General features: G+C 44.2%; 1 protein-coding gene across 7 annotated transcripts in view; it reads right to left on the reverse strand.

Annotated features, from left to right (window-relative positions):
- The window catches only part of CHD7 (chromodomain helicase DNA binding protein 7), a 190,754-nt gene that overhangs the window by 76,999 nt on the left and 92,942 nt on the right, over positions 1–20,813 (reverse strand). For all 7 annotated transcript variants that reach the window (XM_070382360.1, XM_070382359.1, XM_070382355.1 and 4 more), the window contains one exon: positions 9,292–9,722. In XM_070382360.1, coding sequence (XP_070238461.1) covers positions 9,292–9,722 — 431 coding nt within the window. The remainder of the gene's footprint in view (positions 1–9,291; positions 9,723–20,813) is intronic.

A 20,813-nucleotide genomic window follows, 5' to 3' on the forward strand; every position in this document is an offset into this window, starting at 1 on the left:
AGGACTTATAGGAAAGCCAGCTAGCTGCCCTGGTTTGTTACAGAGTGTAAACATCGATTAACATTAGCCTAAGGATCTAAGTCCTCCAAGGAAAGAAAGTTTGAAAAGGAACAATATTGTGGAACCAAATGGGATCAGAGGAAGACAGTCAGCTAGTGAAGCGGCTGAACAGCAGCGGGGATTCACCACACAGACCCTCAGACAGGACACGCTGGCAAAGGTTCTCCTCACACTGGGAAAAATCAACCATGAGGTTTGTGAACATTAAACAGGCCTGTTTTCAGGAAATCAAGCCAAAGTGTCACACTACTACTGTCTTTTAGGAGAACAAAGAGTATTGAAACATATCCTTATATTTTACAGACTCAAAAGGCTTTTCCGTAAGAAACCAAATGTCATAGATGAGAAGTGAGCAATGTTCGTGGCACAGGAAGTGTGTGACTTGTCATGATTCAGAAAGATCACATATGATACAATCCCTGAGCCACTAGGGTTGCAGGCTCAAGGCTGCTGGGAGGAAAGTGTCTCGCCTCTCAGCCTCACGTTTTCCTCTGAGTTTTTAAACAATAAAAAAGAAAATTAAAAGATAAAGAGGAAAACTAAAAAAGGCAAGATAAAGGACTGAAAGTTCAAAAGGATCAATGAGGGCAACATAAAATATGATGTATCATGAAGTAAGGCCAACTCAATAAAATAAAAATGTTAAACTCCTAAGACGTTTAAAATTTTTTAATTTAATAGCTAAACTGGGATGTGATAAAAATGCAAGTGACAGAATAAATTAATGAGGTTAAGCGTGAAGACAAATTCTGCACGACAGACAAGAAAACCATACATCACCACTTTCATAAGAAGGCAATCAGGGTTCCCTGGACCAAGGGCTCAGTGGCGGTCAGCAGCCAGTCCAAATGCTTGAGACTCCCCCCCAAGGAGAGTACCAGGGTGGGATGGGAGGACTGGAGCAAGGACCCCTTTGCCCACAACCTCCCAGCAATCGGCCCTCAGGTGCTGAGCCACCCCTGACTACTCCTCAATGCCACCCACAAATTCTTCATCCCATGCTCCTGTTTGAGAAAGAGAAAGTTAGGAGAGCTGAGACGTGAACGAGAGAGGGAATTAGAAAAAGGAATTCTGTTTTACTTCTGAACAACAAACTTCAATGACAATCATAAACTTTTTTAAGTTATTGATTACTTATTTATTAACTTATTACTTTAAGTAGCTTTTAGAGCATCAACTACCCCCTAAGTACCTTAACTGTGCTAAGTTTCTAGAAAAGGAATAGCAAAGGAGGATGGGAAAGATACAGAAACCTAACCTGCTTTCATTTAAAATGTCTGTTTCAGACTCAATACCACTCACCCTCATATCTTACTACCAAACTGTAACAGTCAAAGCAGATACACGCTCAGCCTAGTAAGCAGCCATCCCAGGACCCGCCTGGCTCCAGAGCCCAGGTTCTGGGGAAAACCTCTCCTGGTGAATATCTTCTGTTACTTGGAATCATCCCTGGGCAGGTTCCAATAACATCAGAACTCTGCCCTAAGGAGGGGCTTCCCTGGTGGCTCAGATGGTTAAGAATCTGCCTGCAATGCAGGAGACCCGTCCTGGGTCAGGAAGACCCCCTGAAGAAGGCAATGGCTACCTACTCCAGTATCCTTACTTGGAGAATCCCATGGACTGAGAAGCCTGGTGGGCTATAGTCCATGGGGTTGCAAAGAGTTGGACACAACTGAGTAACTAACACTGCACTGTCCTGAGGAGAGCTCCACCTGACCATTTTATAAAGAATGTTGCAAAAAAAAAAAAAAAGAAATGAAACAGAAAGTACAGCAGAAAGTCCTCCTGAAAGAGCTAAACCCGTTTTTAATGTTGAATAGATTCCAGGTGTTGGGGGAAAAAAAAAAGACATCATGCAGTCACAAATTATCACCAAAAGACTAAAGGCTATTGAATTTTATGGACTGAATCAATAAGGGCTTCCCTGGTGGCTCAGTTAGTAAAGAGATCGCCTGCAAGGCAGAAGACCCAGGTTCGATCCCTGGGTCAGCAATATCCCCTGGAGAAGGAAATGGCAACCCACTCCAGTATTCTTGCCTGGTAATAATCCCACAGACAGAAGAGCCTGGCGGGCTATAATCCATGGGGTTGCAAAGAGTCAGACACAACTGAGGGACTAAACCACCATCAGAAGTAAGACGGAAGCAAAGTCTAGTAAGCTAACGTGTCATCGGATCCCAGAAGCTCAGCAAACATCAGCATCAGCCTGCGGCTCTGCCTGGCACTGAGATACAGCGGAAAGGATTGGGCACACCACCCATCATACAACAAGGGCAGAAAGCAGGCCTTTCACTGCCCTTCTACCATGGGATATTCTTCCAAGAGCCAAACAGCAGGGCCGATATTTGGCACCTTGTGCCAAATCCTAAGATGCTTGTCTGTTTCATGAGCAGCATTACCATGACCAGGACGGGGACAGTGTGGGTGGTGGTAGCAGCCAGAGCCCAACTCCCCAGATTTAAGAGCATCTTCTTTGATGCGCCAGGGTGGCTAAAATCAACCCGGGAGATGGGCAGCCCACTCTCGATGTAACTGGGTGAGGTCCAGAGGTGGAGAATTCGGCTCAGTAAATTTAAGGCCCATGAGGAAAAAAAAATAAATCTCACCACCCACCCAGACAGGAGAGGCAGAACTCCCACGACATTACACTGTTCCTACAGGAATCAGGGTACACATAAAATTAGTCATCTAATGGAAGTTCAAGGGTGTTGTTTTTCTAAAATTAAAAGACAGAGAGTGAGAAACAGAGAAAGCAGTGTCTTTTTTCTTAATCCTGTACCCTCCAGCTCCCTATTCAACAGTGAGAGCTCAGTCACACGGGCATCTATGGGGAGGAGAGCTGATGCAAAGACTGGCCTCTCACGTGCCTGATGCTCTCACAGTGGCCGCTGGGCAGAAAACAACTAGCAGGGAGAGCTTTACATATCACGTGATTACATATCTGCATTAGTACAAAACTTCATACTTCTCAAGAACGTTTTCATAACCATAGAAACCTTTTAACAATAATTTTGGCGCTAGTGGTAAAGAACCCGCCTGCCAATGCAGGAGACTTAAGAGATACCAAGTTTGATCCCTGGGTTGGAAAGAGCTTCTGGAGGAGGAAAAGGCAACACACTCCGGAATTCCCGCCTGGAGAATACCCACGGACAGAGGAGCCTGGAGGGCTACAGTCCATGGGGTCGCCAAGAGTCTGACACGACTGAAGCGACTTAGCATGCATGCGTGATTCCTCCTGCTCCTCATCTTCCAACTCCGACGTCACCACCATGTCTCCTATGCTCCACCCTAAAACCCCACTTAGAAAAGACTTCAAAGGAATGCATCCCCAGGAAAACCACCCTTCACAGCCATCCCTCTGCCTTCTAGGGCCTCCTCACCTCTCCTCTGATGGGTGCAGTGGGACCTACTTCACCTCCCCCACACAGACCACAATGCCAGCAGGCCTCCACTCTGAATTCCGCTGCAGCTCCCTGGACAGTCAGGGCCAAACCCCCAGCAGGCCCAGTGCGGTCCATGCCTGCACCAGCTCAGAGCATGAGTCAGTGGAACTTCTGTTAAGGGTCAGTGTTGCAGGGCCTCCCCTGTCCCCAGGAAGTGTAAACGGACTGAGGTACTGTCAGACGTCCGTCTGTACTGAAAAGCAGCTGACCACTCTCCCTCCCTGCTTGTCTTCATTTAAGATAAACCAGAAGGGGGAAATGTCCTAATGTGGCCTGTCACTGGCACAGGAAAGGCTCCCAGATGGTTCTACTGAAGGAAAGAAGGATTTGGGATTAAGGAGACCCCATGGACATGTTTGCTCTCTTCTCACTTCTGAGTCCTTTTGGCTTCCCAGGAGGCCTTACTTGCCTGCCAATGCAGGAGACATGAGATATGGGTTTGATATCTGGGTCGGAAAGATCCCCTGGAGGAGGAAATGGCAACCCATTCCAGTATTCTTGTCTGGAGAATCCCATGGACAGAGGAGCCTGGCCGGCTACAGTCCATGGGGTTGCAAAGAGTCGGGCATGACTGAGCGACTGAGCACATACATGGCCCGTTTATCAAAGAGAAGACAATCTTTGAGATCAGCAGGTAAGGGGGTACCTGGCTACACCCCTGGCCCAGAGCTTGGATGTACTGACCAGGAGCAGACAGTGCAGGCCCGTGGGCAGGCAGATGGCATGACATTCATGAGAAGTTCTCAATCCTCACCAACACCGAAAGGCTCAACAGCCCCTTTGTGACCACATGCTAGAGAAACCTGTACACACTTGAGGCACAGCATCTAAAACACCTAATTCCGTCTGTACAACTATTCAGTGTCTTAGGTCAAAACCAAGTCACAGCACGTGAGTAGAAGATCAAATAAAAAGAAGAAGAAGAGCTGCTGGCTTAATTCAGTTTATCTGATGGGGAGATACCTACTGAGGAACTCTGTACTTATTAGTAAAATGAGTTTAATTGCTTGTTTTTGTGTGCGAGTAATTTTACATGTTTAAGAGCACATTATAAAATATGTATTAGTTGGTTGAAATACACCACCACTGGGCTTGCTGACTGAATGACTGAATAAAAGTATTTCTCAGGTAAATGCTGCTACTCTCTAGGATCATAATTGAGAAGACAGTATCTTAAAAACTACAGTTGTTAGAAGAAAGTCACAACATAAATTTTAATCAAAGTGTGGTATGCAAAAAAATACACTTTACCTGTTTACTTAATATATCTTTCTAAAACAAGAACAGTATGGTTGCTTTCCACTTTAAAATATCTTCACTCTTAATTGAGAAGTAGTATTTTTAGCTTCCTACTAACTTTAATACTTGGTGGTGGAGTGAGGGGGAGCGGGGGCAAGGAGTCAGATGAATTCCTAGAAACTGCACCAGAAGTGAATCTCCATGGCTTCTTTGAACTGAAGCTTCAACAGTCAAGTCACACTCTTTGGCCAAGTTCCCTTCTTTATGTACATTCAAAGAATCTTTATATAGCTAAATGTACCACTAAATCCTTCAAAGTCATTCAAAGGAAGCACTTCCTCCAAATTCTCTCATTGCACAAGGCCAGGCACACACAACAGAAAACGCATTGAAGGGAAGGCCACAGATCCTCCAATTTCAGCGTCGTGACCCCTTCCGTATGCAAAAAAGTATCCTTTCCAAGCCACAAATGTCTTAGCCCTTATTTTCAATATTAACTGACAACATTAGAAGGCTATAAAGACACCTGGAGAGCTCACAGGAAAAACATGTGGAAAAATATATATTTAAGGTAAAATGGAAAGGGGGAAAAAAGATATAGCTCTAATTAGAAAAGAGGAATATGGCCCGTACTTTTTTTTTCCTATCATTAAGATATTAAGTGACTCTTTCTGAAATGCTGACACCTTTTTCTGTTTCACTACCGTTCTATTATGCAGGGTTTCCCTGATGACTCAGCAGTAAAAGAATATGCCTGCAATGCAGGAGACGCAGTTTCGATCCCTGGGTCGGGAAGATCCCCTGGAGAAGGAAGTGACAACCCATTCCAGTATTTTGCCTGGGAAATCTCATGAATAGAGGAGCCCAACGGGCTAAATTCCATGAGGTTGCAAAGAGTCAGACATGACGACCAAATAGCGACCACCACCATTATATGTAACAGCTCCTGGACAGTTGTTTTAGGTTCTCCTGCATAGGCAAGACAGATTCAATCATATGTTGTTGCCAAAAGGGCCAGTTTGCTGGGAATGGCCACAAATTTAAACCTCAACAGACTCAAAGGAACGAAGTGGGATGATAGGTTGAGAGAATGAAGCCGTGGAAGCACGCAGGAAAACTGGTCCCACTGAAGACAACCATCCTTTCTCACGTGCTATGTTAGCACGAGTGTGTCAATGACGCAAAGCCCGTTCTCTGCTGCCTGGACACAATGCAGACCGCTAACGGGTCACTGCTGTCACCAGACGCTCAGAGCCTGAGTTTGTTACCAGAAATCTTGTGAGTGACCCAGTAGAGAGGGCCAAACGGGAGAGATGTGAGCAGTTCTACAGTAACTGTTTCCTTCCATTTCTGTTTATCCCTTCTGTTCCAGCCCTCTGTAGGAGAATTATTTTCTGTATAAACAAATTCATCAAGTTAACTTATTCAAGGATGGAAATAACTGGTATCACATAACGTTCTGCAAAACAAAATTGCCACTGCTGTATTCCAGGGCTTACAGCAACCTGCTCCAGCAATTCAACCCCAGCACTGACATAACCCAAACCTCCCATTACCTTCATCACTGCATATTCAATTTACATAATTATTCTGCTATGCTATTCAGAATTTACATGCAGTTGTGTGCAATCTGCTTATCCTTGCTTGGGGGACACTTTTTCCTTCCTAGCCTTAAACGAGACCACAACTCGAGTGTGTCTGTTCACCTGGCCAGCAGAAACACTGCAGCTCAGCAAAACAATGGGTTGGCTTGTTAATTAAGCCAATGACAATCTCTGTTCGGTTACCATATTCTCAGACAGCCACGCTCATCAGACCATCAACAACAGGAAAACCTCTCTCAGGCACGTCCTCACCACACTTCATCCTAAGTCGGCAAGTGGCCGGTTAAGAAGTCAAGTCACTGGGACCAGCAAAGGCACCACCGACGATCTTGGTGGCCCTCCTGGTGGCCACCCATACCTCCAGGGCATGGCCCTCCCCACTGGCAATCTCCAGACACTACAGAAGGGCCCCCGCATCAGTTACTGTCACACCACTTGGGGGAGAACAATTGTCACCTATGGCAGCCATTGACAGAAACTACTAGTCACAAGAAGAAAAAAAAAATACTAAGCTTTCTTCTTGGGAGAAGATAATCACACACCTTCCTCCTGCTAAAAGCGTGTGACTCTAGGGCACGGCTGCCACTCAGTCTCAACCATGCTGACCTCTCCCCACACACGGACACACACATCAGGCTGCGTGGCCAAGGCCACAGATGAGCATCACCGAAGGGTCTTCTGAGGATAAAGGCAGAGTCTGTACCTGCACCAAGGAGGTGGGGGAGGGGCCTGGAAAGACTGAATTTGATGCTCCAGGCTCCTGAAGGTTGTTTATGGCAACTAGGGATATTTCAACAAGTTTCACTGTTAAAACAGGATAATTTAGTACCTTCCCCAACCTTGGAGAAGGAAACAGCAACCCACTTCAATAATCTTGCCAGAAACATCCCATGGACAGAGGAGCCTGGCAGGCTACAGTCCACGGGTTCGCAAGAGAGTAGGATATGACTTAGCAACTAAACAATGTATCCTACATGGCCTAAGGATGTGCTAAAGTCCATTTTTAAAGACAGGGTCCGTCTGAGGTAGACTGAGAGCTTCAAAGAATACAGCTGGGAATTGATGACCAGTATCCAAGATACAGTGGGGTTTTTACATCAATTATTACCACTAGGTAATAAACTCAAAACACTAAGATAAAAATTGAAGACAGATATATTTTGAGGCTAGTTTTGGTGATATATTTTCTGAATTCCAGAAAACTTCTTGAGACTATACACTCTTTCACATTTTAAGTTAAAAAAAAAAAATCATTCTTTTTAGATTTTGCAGAAATAAAGCACATGCCTCTTCCTACCAAAAGCACAACACTCAGATTTAAGCAACTGTGTATTTTTAAAACCTCCTTCATAAATCAGACCGAAATTCTAACAGCATCCTCTTGGCTCACATCCCTGTCTTAACACAGTATCTGCAAATAGTAAGCCCCCAATAAAATATTTCCTAAGTAAATGAAAACGAAACTTATAATGGATTGTGAGTTTAGAAGAGTGTTCGTATGGAGAGAAAAAATAAAGGCTTTCAATTAAGAAACCGTTACCGAGGCATCAAAGAATGCTCGTAAGTAAATGCAAACATCAAGTTACCTATTAGACCCAATTACTGAATATATGGTTCTCCGTATCTACAAGGAAGTGGGCCCAGGATCCCAGCATATACCAGAATCCGAGGATACTCAAGTCCCTTGTGGAGGGCCAACTGTAACTCAGTTATTTGGGCACCATATAAAGTACTGACAACAAAAGGTTTTCTTTTAATTACTATGATTCAAATTTTCAAAACACTACAGAATAATGCATTGGGTTGTTTAGATATTTTCAGTGGGAAGTTGAAAATCCCAGTTTGTCCTTCCGCTTTGCAGCATCTCTCCAGCCACAGAAACCACACCCTCTTTGTGTTCCTGCTCTTGATACACAGGATCGCCCACAAGCCCAAGGCTGCCTGGCCCGTAAGCTCGCAATGAGGGGATCCAGCGCTATCAACCTCAGGGCTGACTACACATGAGCGCCACACACGTGCACATTCACACGTGGGGGGTTATGGGGGGTGCGTGCTTTCTACACGAGTTTTGCAAACAGGTTCGGAGTAACCAAGTCTGACCATACTTCCATCTGGAAACTATATTTTATAACATGAGCCATATTCTGAAAAATAGATTCAGATGTTTGGAACTGGTTCAGAACAGTTGTAAGAAATGTTCAGTACAAATGAAAAAAATTAGTCTTCAATGTCTTTTCCTCTCAGTTTTTCTTACTGAATAAATATGCCTCCTGGGGGGTCAGAGAGTCGGTGGGGGAAGTACGGAGGGGAAGGAGGGCATGTAGGAGGTTTTTCCCCTAGAACCTAAACTACATGGTCTTATCCAAGGCATATCTAATGGGTAACTGCTCTTTGATTTGTCCCACGTCGCCCGCTAGGATCTCTACCCTGCCCCTGGAAGGCTCACTCTGCCTGCCAAATGGGGAGAATTAATTCTCCTGTTTCAACTTCTGGGAAGCAGGACTGAAAAGCCTGCTGAAATATAGTGACTCCCCTGGCTTCTATAATCCTTCTTACCCGGTTTGGCATTGCCGCTGAAAATGAGGTTGGTGGTCTAAGCTTACAAACAATTATGCTGGTAACCTGGTTCTATTTGTTAAACGCCAGGTTTTCACAAAAATATAAGACAGTGATTTTAAATAAGAAACTATTCTTCACCCAGCAACATTTCTAAAAATCTACCACCCAAATCAACAACTCATAATAATGGGAGTCCTAAATTTTACAATGCGTTAACACCTTCACTTGCTAGTTTGGGTGTGAGAGAAAGAAGCTTAACAGTGAGGACAAAAATCAGAGTGACCCCCACCCTTGAGCTGCCCCTCTCCCCCCAATTCCATAGGTTGTAACTGTTTGGTGCTTGTGTCTCTACTATTTGGTGGCGGGTGTTTCTGCCCGCAGCCTACCTTGACTTTTTGCTGGATTTGGGTTTTGGCGTGGCAGTTTTTACTTTCTTTTCCTTTGGCTCTTTGGGAATCTTAGGGGCTTTCGGGGTCTTGGGTTCCTTGGGCTCTTTTTTCTCCTTGGGTTCTTTCGGTTCCTTGGGATCTTTTTTTGCCTTCGGCCTTTTCTTTTTCTTTTTCTCTTCTTGGGACCCGTCTAGTGAGTTCCTGTTTAGTTCTTGGTTATCAACCCCACCAGGGAAGTCATCTTTACCAAAGTTTTTACTGGGATCCTCTGCAACAATGTGGTTGTTCTTCTTTTTCTTCTTCTTTTGCTGTGGCTGCTGTTCTATCGACGGCAGGTAATCATCACTCTTCACTAGCTGAGCGTTCGGCCCACTAACCTGAGTCATATCCGGCACTGGTTTCTCTAGAAAGGGCTCCGATGGAGAATGCTAAGAGACACAAATAGGAATTGAAATTAGTTTATCATTCTTCGTAGTTTAGAAAGGAACTGAAAGTTAGTGCTGATAGTTCTCAAACTTACTCTATACTCAAGGTAGCAAACTTCACCCACTATACAGTTGTGAAACTTATCATTTTGTCTCATCCAAAAAAATAGATTTCTTCAACAAGAAAGCTTTTAAATGAATAGAGTTAAAGAGAGCAACTTAGTAATACAGTTAAAAAAAAAAAAATCTGTTCAGGAGAAAGAAAATTTCTCATTCAATTTAAAGACATCTTCCATGTCCTTAGCACCTGTGTAGGAACTGAGGAAGGATGAAACAGCAGCAAAAGCTAAGCCACAAAGATGGAATTCAAGTGGAATTTTCCCCATATAGGAACGGGAAATTAAAGATGGATAATCAAGTCACTTTTAAAAACAGCAGGCAAACTGAGCACTGTAAGAATCAAATACTGTGAAAGTTTGAAGTCCGAGTATAAACACACAAATCTTATACAGTACAAGTCATTTCTAATTTAAATGACACTCAAATGTCAAATTAAAAGCATATATGCCAGCCTATATGCGGACAGGGCTTCCCTCATAGTTCAGTTGGTAAAGAATCTGCCTTTGCAGGAGACCCAGGTTCAATTCCTGGTTTGGGAAGATCCCCTGGAGAAGGAAATGGCAACTCACTCCAGTATTCTTGCTTGGAGAAACCCATGGACAGAGGAGCCTGGCAGGCTACAGTCTATAGGGTCTCAAGAGTCGAACACAACTGAGCAACTAAGCACACACATACCAGCTTAATGACTTTGGGTTGGTTAGGTTTCTGGTACTGATAGGAAAGGCAGATAATGTTTTTATTAAGTTATTAAAGCTTTACATTTCCAAATCTCACACAGAGGAAGGGAGGGAAGAAGGGAGGCGGAGGCAGAAAGAAAGAGATCCCCCCCAAACAGTCAATCTGACATGACTTGAAGATTTTTGACATCCTCTAGGACCGTATCCTGGAGAAGGCGATGGCACCCCACTCCAGGACTCTTGCCTGGAAAACCCTATGGACAGAAGAGCCTGGTGGGCTGCAGTCCATGGGGTCGCGAAGAGTCCGACATGACTGAGTGACTTCACTTTCACTTTTCACTTTCATGCATTGGAGAAGGAAATGGCAACCCACTCCAGTGTTCTTGCCTAGAGAATCCCAGGGACGGTGGAGCCTGGTGGGCTGCCGTCTATGGGTTCGCGAAGAGTCAGACATGACTGACGCGACTTAGCAGCAGCAGCAGCAGCAGCAGAACCGTATCCAGAGATGGTCATAAATATGGTGGAGAATACCAACACCTGGGACAGGATGCTAACAACAGGGATAGAGGACAACCTGTCTCCACTGTGAACTATGACATCTAATGCGCCTTTACATTTCAACGCAATCCTTGAAAATGTTGCATCTGCAAGCGTCATTCATTTTCTACCTTTTTCATATGCTTCTCCAGACACTGGATAGTAACTATAATATAAAGAGCAACAGTAGTAACAGGCACAAGTGTGCACAGAAAACTCCTACCACACGGTGGGCCTGTGCTAGGTAAGCACTGTAGTCTGGGACACCGTTCGATCCCTGCGCCAGCCTGGAGAGCTCTCTGTGGACACAGAGGCACTCATGTGATGCATGTGTCCAACAGCTACAGAGGCAAGTGACAGAACTGGAGCCTGTGCCCGCCCACACGATCCCCAAGAGAGGAGCCACCAGAGAGGCCAGGTCTGCAGAGGATGTAAGAGGAGCTCAGACTGCAATTCAGATTCCAATACAACCAAAATATGATCATTTACCCCTGTTTTTCAGAAAAGAAGTAGAATTTGAGGAGGCCGGGTGGCTACCCGAGGCCACAAGGGTGGGGGGGCTCGAGGTGTCATCTGAATCTAGGTTTCCTACTAAATCCAGTGCTCTTCTGCCTGGCTCCTGAAACCTCACTCAGAGGCATCCTCCTCATAGGAAAGGTACTGCAAGCTTCACTTTCTTTCCAGTGTTCAGTGACCCTCCAAAAATTCAAAGAAAAGAAACCACTGCCAGGAAAGAAACTGGTTGTTCTGTTCCCACTCAAAGCTACTACAGTACTCGAAGAGCCTACATTCAGTTCTACAGCTGCGCTGGTGTAAGAGAAAGAGCCAGGGTTAGAGTTGTGAGATGAGAGAGAACATTCTAATCCGAACCCTGCCATGAGGTATATTATCTGGGGGGAATCATGCCACTTTTTCTTCCTCGGCAAAAGGAAGCATTTATCCCAAAGTCTCTTCCAACATCCTACGATACTAGAAAATCTTCAAATACATATTGCTGTTTCTTGGTCAGAGCTGAGAGGGGAAGACCCTGAAGGACAGAGGGGAAGACCCTGAAGGAGAGTGGGGAAACCCTGCAGGAGAGAGGGGAAGACCCTGAAGGATGCACAGGAGGAGAGTGGAGCCAGGGCAAAAGAGTGGGGATGCACGCAGCTGCAGGGCATGCCCAGCGGTGACAAAATGAGCACGTCCTGGGAAACATCACCCACCTGCCCTAACAAACAAATGCTTTCAGCAAACACCAACCGAGGACCTAACCAAACGGTCAATGGCTGGCATTCGCAGCAACACGGATGAACCTTGAGATCATCATACTGAGTGAAGTAAGTCAGACAGAGGAGAAATATTGTATGACATCCCTTATATGCAGGATCTAAAAAGAAATTATACAAATGAACTTATTTACAAAACACAAGAGAGACTCACAGACTTAGAGAATAAACTTACGGTTGATGGGGAGAAGAATGGGGAGAAGGAATAGTTCGGGAGTTTGGGGTGAAGATGTACACACTGTTATATTTTAAATGGTTAACCAACAAGGACTTACTATTTATTTAGCGCAGGGAACTCTGCTCAATGCTATGTGGCAGCCTGGATGGGACGGGAGTTTGGGAGAGAATGGTGTCTATGGCTGAGTCCCTTTGTTATTCACCTGAAACTCACAACATTGTTTGTTTATCACCTATACCCCAATACAAAATTAAAAGTCTTTTTTAAATTTTATTATCTGAGAATTAATGGGATCTGATTCAACAGTTTTACTATATGTAAGTTGCTGGAGTAGAACTAATTGTTAAATATTATTTCCTCATGTAAATACAATGGAAAAAGCCAGATCTTTTCCTAAGACACATGGAGATCAAACTTATTTGGAACAAGCTGTTTGTCCAGAAATGGAAGACAAGGCATTTCCTGGAAGGGGAAAGAAAGAGGAAAGTCTCTGAGTAAACAGTGCTTACAGCTTAGAATGGTGAATTAATTCCGGGTATGTATACCTTTTTCTAATCTGCATGGCATTAACTCGGGTAACAAGATGCCAGCTTCTGATGAGAGATACCTGTTCCACGGATGCGAGTCAGAAAAAGCATATAACACATAATACCAGAAGTCGGAAAATTCATCTGCACTTTAGCATACAAATCATTTTGGACGCTCCCTTCAGTAACAAATGAAGCCATAAATTAGTATCCCTTAAAAATTTAATCTTCTGTAAGAAGAGGTAGGGGGGAATGTAAAGACCAAATACAAAAAAGATATGAAGGCTGTTTGATAGGCAGCAGAATTCTGTTTGAACACTGCTTGAAGTCGGGTGGGAAAGGTGCTCGGAAATATTATAGTGTTTACCAGACCCACATCTCCTTAAATCTTTTAGAGAAAAGCTGTTTTTGTAAACATTTAACAAAGAACAGATGGCCTGCCTTAATCATGCAGGGGAAAAAACCTGGAGCTCAGAGTAATACCCTGACAAAGTCTCCCAGGTCCAGCCCCCTCACCACCCCCCCAACCCAAACGCATGGTACAGTCTTCTCTAATGCTATTTAATTTTACAGCAGACATTTTCCCATCATTTCCCACTGCCTGACAGGTAATCAATGCCATTAACATCTGATATCACCATATAGGGCATTCCTAAAACCTCTCATTTATTAGGGCAAATGCAGAGAATGTTAGATACCAAAGGTATTTTGAAATACACCCTTTAGGACTTCCTGCTTGACGCATTTTCTATCATAGTTCCATGTGCCTGTTGGAGAATTATGGAACTTGTGAGGACTGTGCCATGCGCTTTCGGAACTGAAACAGAGTGACTGATATTTGAACAATAAATAAAAATCATCCAAGGTGTGTGCTATCCAAAAAAATTACCATAAACTAAAGATGATCATTTTTATCAACTCTATGTTTCATAAACATATAAATTAGGCAAACACATTAACAAGTTTCCTCATGTAAAACAGCTGAACAGACTGTAAATTTAACCAAAGAAGAGATGGGTGAAGGAGGCAAGGCCAACCCCTCTGTTACCTTTAAGCAAAGGTGGCCCCAAAGGCTCAGGAACCTTCAATAGAATGTTAAAAAAATGCACAAGGGACTTCCCTGTCGGTACCGTGGTTAAGATTCTGAACTTCCCTGCAGGGAGCCTGGGTTCTGGGTTCAATCCCTGGTCGGGAAACCAAGATCCCACATGCCACTCAGTGTAGGCAAAAAAAAAAACCCCAAGAAGACACTTTACATCCAACTCCGCCGTGTTTTCCCTCCAACATGAACCACCATTTTTTGACTTCAAAGCCTATCTTATTTAACCATGTTTTTTCTTAATTATAGTCTTGAAGCCTCAACTTGCTCTCAAGGCCGATGACCATGAGTCAGTAAATAGCATGCAATGTTTCCAACACAGACGATCCCTGCAAACCCAACACCATTAGTAATATCGGACGTCTGTGGGCAAACATTCTACTCAGCGAGTGACACGATACATATAAAATCAAAATGCTACTTTATAATAAACAGAAGATACTACCAACTAGATGAGAAGACACAGCGCTTCCGGGGGAAACATCCCGCCCCACAAAGTAGGCTGAAGGCAGGCAGGCACTTGGGTGCTCAGAGAAACTGAGATCCATGGGGAGAAGTGGCAGGAAAACTGAGCTGCATGTGACAACAGGTGCAAGCTCAAAACATTCAACTATGATTGCAATGGCTTGTAAAAATACAAATATTAAGTAGCCATTTAAGACTAAAAAGTACAGGGACTTCCCTGGCAGTCCAGTGGTTAGGACTGTGCACTTCCACTGCAGGGGCACAGGTTTGATCCTTGGTCAGGGAACTGCGGTACTGCAAGCCACATGGAGTGGCCAAGAGGGGGAAGAAAAAAGACTGAAAAGTACAATTTGGTTGTTGGAGATTTTTTAAATGGCTTTGGAGACATGTTCCCATTACTGGTTTTCTTCACTTCTACTTTTCCAGTATTCCACAGGCTCTCAGTCCTTCCACACTCTTAAAAATGAATTCTGGTATGAACACTACAGCTCAATCTCCAGTCTAAATGTACCAGGATTCAACAGAGCATTTAGCAAAGGTTTCGTAAATTCCACTGAGATTTAAACATCTTTTTCTGGTCAATGACATTGACAGAAAGACCATCTCAGTGATACCTGGTGCTCAAATCACTTATTCATCCAACAAACATTTGAGGCTGTAACAGTGAACCAGGGAGCCTGGGTGCCTGCTGAGGGAAGGCAGAGCACATCACCCAGCAGACACCAAGGAGGCTTCCAGGTAAAAACATGGTTCAGGGAGGCAAACACTGGCCAGGGGCTCCTTCCTCAGTGGACCAGCTGGAGCAACAAACCACGCCTAGGATGTGGTGGACTAAAGACACAAAAATGCCTCACAGGGAGCTTTCAAAACTTTCCAACAGTTTTCAAAACTGTTGGAGAGGAGATCAAGATGAACAGGTATTAGTCTGAATGGTCACCTGAAATAATTTTTAACTTTCATCCTTTGATATAAAATTACAAGGACAGGAACAATCTTAAGAATCAAGGATCGGAATATTTTCTGTTGGACCAAATTTGCTATCAAGAGTCAGGGACTCAAGCTCAAGCCTTTCCTATACCAGTTAGTTTTATTCAGCTCATTTAAAAAGAACATTTCTAGGGAAAAAAATATCAAATGAACACTTTTATGAACACAGACACAAAAATGAATAGTGTCACACTTGTTGGTCATATGACTTGAGAAGGCAAAAAGTATAGAAAAATTTTTTTCTAAGTTTGGGATTTTAAAAAGTGTTCCGAGAAAAGAAGACTCTAGTCATGGGAGTTTTGAGAATTCTGGGTTAAACAATGTTAAGCATTTTTCTTTACTGCAAAACTCTTCAAACCCTTACTACACTCTGAAGAGGGACGGGATACAGTGTACCATACAGATATTTAACCATGGCATTCTTTGTCCAAGAATATCTTGAATAAAAATGTTCTTTAAAATGTACTCTGGATTTAAGCAGCTAAAGCAGAGCAAATCCATCACCTCTGTGGGAGGAATGTGAGAGAGAAAAAGGGCTTGTCTTAAAGCAGTGGTTACCAAATATTTTAAAAGCTAGTATATGACTCTATGAATAAATACAATTTTATATAAATGCACTGAAAACTGCTTACTCAATTATGGTCATATGTAGGAATAAAACAGGGACATTAGTATAATCATATAATCAACTGACTTATACAATTTCCATTATAATATATATATGCAGAGAAGATAAGTTAAATAAAATTAATTTTAAAATATAATAACTTATCTTAGTGTGTCCCTCAGAATCATTAATTTTAGACTTGAAAAAGAAATTTAGTTACTGTGATGTATCTCATTTAAAAATAATCCGAAGGCATTTTGACAGCATCTACACTGTAAGTGCATTTTGAATGAGAAGAGTCCAAAACAATGAAAATGTTGAACCAACTGGGCGTGTGAAATTCAGTGTTAAATAACTTCCCATCACTCAGTGAATCCTGACCACCCTGCAGTGCTAAGGGTGAAACTGCATCACAGGCAGCGTCACTGGCCTCTGTAACGCGTGACAGGCTGTGCTGTGGTGTTTCTACGGTCAACTGGACCTCAACAGCCCAGCGGAGAGACTCCATCCATGCTGACCCCCTTCCTAAGCGTCTGAGAAGTTCTGAGTGGCGTGCACTCCCTTCCAGTGCGGGAGAACAGGGCGTCTGGCCACTGTTCCTCCCTGTCGCCGCCCTCTCTCCGTGTCCATGCGACCAGACTGTCACGCTGGGCTGGGTGCCGCCCTGCGGCTGAGCGAGGTGCCAGCCGGAGGGTGCGGCTCTGTGGCCACCATGCCAGTTGGGTAACAGGTCAATTCTACTGCTTAGAAAAAGCACCAGACCAAGTAATCACCTTACATTTAAAAAGCATATAGTGAGACAACATGTTTGCCCCATCCAAATCACACACACACACACACTGAGGGCACAGAGTTAAAGTGATGTTAAAGTTTCAAACTTTTGTTTTGTTTTGTTGTTTCTCCATTGCTTCACAAGTGCCTGGGAAAAATTAGCTTAGCTGTTTAGACAAGACTTGAATGTTGTGTTAACATGTGTCAGTTCACCAAAGAGCCAGTGCGCTCATCAGACCATGCCCCTAACCTTGAGAATCTCCTTCCCCAAAGCACTTGTAATAGAAGGGAGATGCAGAGGGGTTGAGAAGAGCCTCACTCCTCTGGGCAGGGGAGAGACAGAAACCAGCACAAACACAACACGATTCAAAGCCGTTGAGTGACTTCCTGGGTCGCCTGGACGGCACACAAGGGGACAGTCCCTGCAGGCAGCAGGCCCGCCCACCCACCCATAAGGATGACACCCACTCTCCTCCCACAGCTGCCGCACCATCCCCCCACCAAAAAGAAACAGGGTCTGCAACATCACAGTGTCTCTGACTTCCAGTAAGCAACCCAAACTCTGACCCCATTAGAGGAATCTGAGACAGGGCCAAACTTTCACCCTCTTGTTCCAAAGGTCTTGCTTCCTAAAAGCAGTAAATCCTCAAGTGTTATCTGTTACTGGACATTACTTCCTAGAAGTAAAAACAGGAAAGATAACTAATATGCTTGGGGTCCTTAACAAGGTCAACTCTACTGTCTCTCTTTTCCCTCCCGTTTCTTCCTTCACCACCTTACACAGGGCACCCTGCCCTTAACAGCCTCCACTCCACAATCACCAGAGAATGAGAATCTGTAGAACTAATCCTAGTTACAGGGGCGTTCCTCTTCCTTATTTCCAGTTATCTCTAAGGTCTGTAATGTTCTCAAAAGGCTGTCTGGATGCTTGAATTTGGCAGCAGACACCCAGAGCTGAAGCCACCAAGCTTACTAGGGCTCAGGCTCAGCAAAACACAGGACAACAGTGCTTCCGGGCTGGTGAACATGTTTTGCATAAATAGATCCTATTCAAGCCACTATGGACAAAGACCAAATTTACATACCAAAAATAGTTTAGTTCAATTCAATCGTTTGGTTTTTGTTTTTTTTTTTTACTGTACACTTTCATTGTTGTTTTCTTCTTCTTTTTTTTGGCTATCACTGGTATACCTAAAGTTAGTTGATCCTTGAGTTAGAAAGGGGGAATGTATGGAGTTTGGCTCTGGAAAAGCAATTCATTCCACACTTGCCCTTTATAGACTTCTACTAGCCTAAAAAGGTCAGTGTTAAAGGTAGCTTACAATGCTGCTCCTATGAACTTAAAAAGTCAAACCTCAATAGACTGAAAGGAGAGGGTGTCTTTACCCAACACAGAACAATCCCAGGGGTTTGTGTAGAAATGTGAATAGAACAGTCTTTAAGGGGGAAAAAAAATCCATTTGTAAGGAGCTCAGTAATAAAGCTAGTTTACACCCAGTAAGTTCTCCAGGACTCAGAGCTTGTGAGGCTAGCAAAAGATCTAGTTGGCAATAAATGCTTAATGATAGACTACTTTGGTTCTATTAAAAAAAAAATTGTTCACATCTTGTAGGAGGCAGAATTCTAAGGTGACCCCACAATCTCCACCTGCTAGCCACGAGGGAGACCCATGGCTGCTGGCCAGCAGACGTGGCCAAGCTGAGAGGGACTCGCAGGTACGATTAGAAACCCCAAATCAGTTGGCTTTGAGTTACTCAAAGGGGAGATGACTTCGGTGGGGCCTGACTTAATCAGAAAGCTTGTAAAGAGGGTATGGGTCCTCCCTTGAGGGCCAGACACTCCTTGCTGCCAGCTGGGAGGAACCCACCATGGTCAGGAGCCAAGGGCAGCCTCCAGGGGTCAAGGGCAACCCCAGGCTGAGGACCCGAGTCACACAGCTACCCAAAGTGAATTCGGCCCACAATCTCAGTGGACACAGAAGTCAATCCCTGCCCAGCCAAGACTCCAGATGTAAACACAATCCCGACTCCTGATGGTAGCCTGAAGAGGCCCCAAGCATAGGAGCCAGCTGAGCTGGGCTCAAATCCTGACTCACAGAAACAGGGGATAAGAACACAGTATTGTCTGAAGCCACAAAGTCTGTGGCGATTTGTTATGCAGCAACAATGCATACCTTAAAATCCCCAGCCACTCACATCTTTATTTTTTTTCAGTCTTTCCCCCTCCCCATCCCGGATCTCCCTTGCATGTAGACATCCTGCCGACCACAGGAGGACAGATAACACAACAGGACTTGTTCATCCCTTCGTGATGCTGCTCGGCTCCCATTGACACTGAGCTCTCCTGTGCCAAGCACCACTCCAGCCTCACAACCACCTGGGGAAATTATCTCCATTTGATAAATGGGAGGACTGAAGCACACAAAGAGGTGACTTTTGACTTGTCCAAAGTCACAAAAAGCTGGTTACAAGAGTCAAGATTCAAGCCAGGTCACCTCTCTGCAGAGCCCACATCTTAGCTACTACACCAACTGTCTAATCACTGCAGCTCACCCATTCCTGTGAAAATCGCTCAGTTGTATCTGACTCTGCGACCCCACAGACTGTAGCCCGCCAGGCTCCTGGAGTGGGTAGCCATTCCCTTCTCCAGCGATTGTCCCGATCCAGGGATCAAACCTGGACCTCCTGCACTGCAGGCAGATACTTTACCATCTGCGCCACCAGGGAAGCCCATTCCTGTTGATGTGTCTTCAGAGAGGAGGAAGGCGTAATGACACAGATAGCTGTGTGTGAGGTACCAGCTAGACAGAGGTGGGACCCACTCCGACAGGAAGAACCCAGATGAAATGAAAGGTGTAGGTGCTACAGGCAGGCTGGAGTCTGACACTCTGAGATAGTCAAGCAGCACTGAAACCATCACAGGGAGAAGTTTTTTTTTTTTTTTAAATCGCTTTGTTCAAATTTTAAAAAAGAAGGGAAAAAAAGAAAAGAAACTGCATTACAAGCAATATTAAAGATTCCTGATGTGTATTTTAACAGAAAAGTTTCCTGCACCTTAGGAACAGTCGGTTTAACACTTAAAGGGGATTGTGTCCCCATGACTCCTTCCAGCTGGAATTACACATGAAACAGAAGATACCAAAGCAATTAAGTATTTTATAAACACTGCTGAGGGGTCAAAAAGAGGGAGGTTCATTCACTGACTAATAACGCAGTAATAAACAAACAGCAATGTTATGCAACTGAGAAAATTATTATAATTGAATCTACACAGCTGGGCAAGAAGAGAAGGCTGGTTATGTATATCAGCTCACAATTGCTTTGTGTGGGTAGGTTTTAGTTTTAGAGCTGGTTCAGAATGGAGACCCTTCTACAGTCAAGATCTTTTTTTTCTCTCAACCAAACACGATTCCACAATTACACCTGCAGGAGGGAAAAGAACTCAATGAATTGCCCACCAATTATTTGCTCCCATTTGTACTACAGAGGGGTCCCTATGTACAGAGTGGGCAGGAGGTGAAGCTTTCTCGTGATGTGCTCATTTCAGATCTCTTCCAGAGACATTTTACCTTGTTTGTGCACGGCTGTATGAATAATGAATGACTGTGACTGGGGGCCACATTGAGGGAAAGCAGCAGAACAAAGTCGCTTCTCACATTTTAACATTTGGCTCCCACTGTGTTCTTGGAGCTCCCTTTCCACCTTGATATCTGCCCCTTTGCAGAAGACAGGCAGAGAAACACCACCAATTACTGCACTTAAGTGTACACAGGTGTGTCTAACAGGGTCGGAAGAGCGACTGGTACATTTCCCTTGAATTGTTGAAGTTTTAGCATCAGAATCAGAAAAGCATCATTAT

This window comes from Bos mutus, chromosome 14 (assembly GCF_027580195.1).
Source record: "Bos mutus isolate GX-2022 chromosome 14, NWIPB_WYAK_1.1, whole genome shotgun sequence".
Classification (NCBI taxonomy): Eukaryota; Metazoa; Chordata; class Mammalia; order Artiodactyla; family Bovidae; genus Bos; species Bos mutus.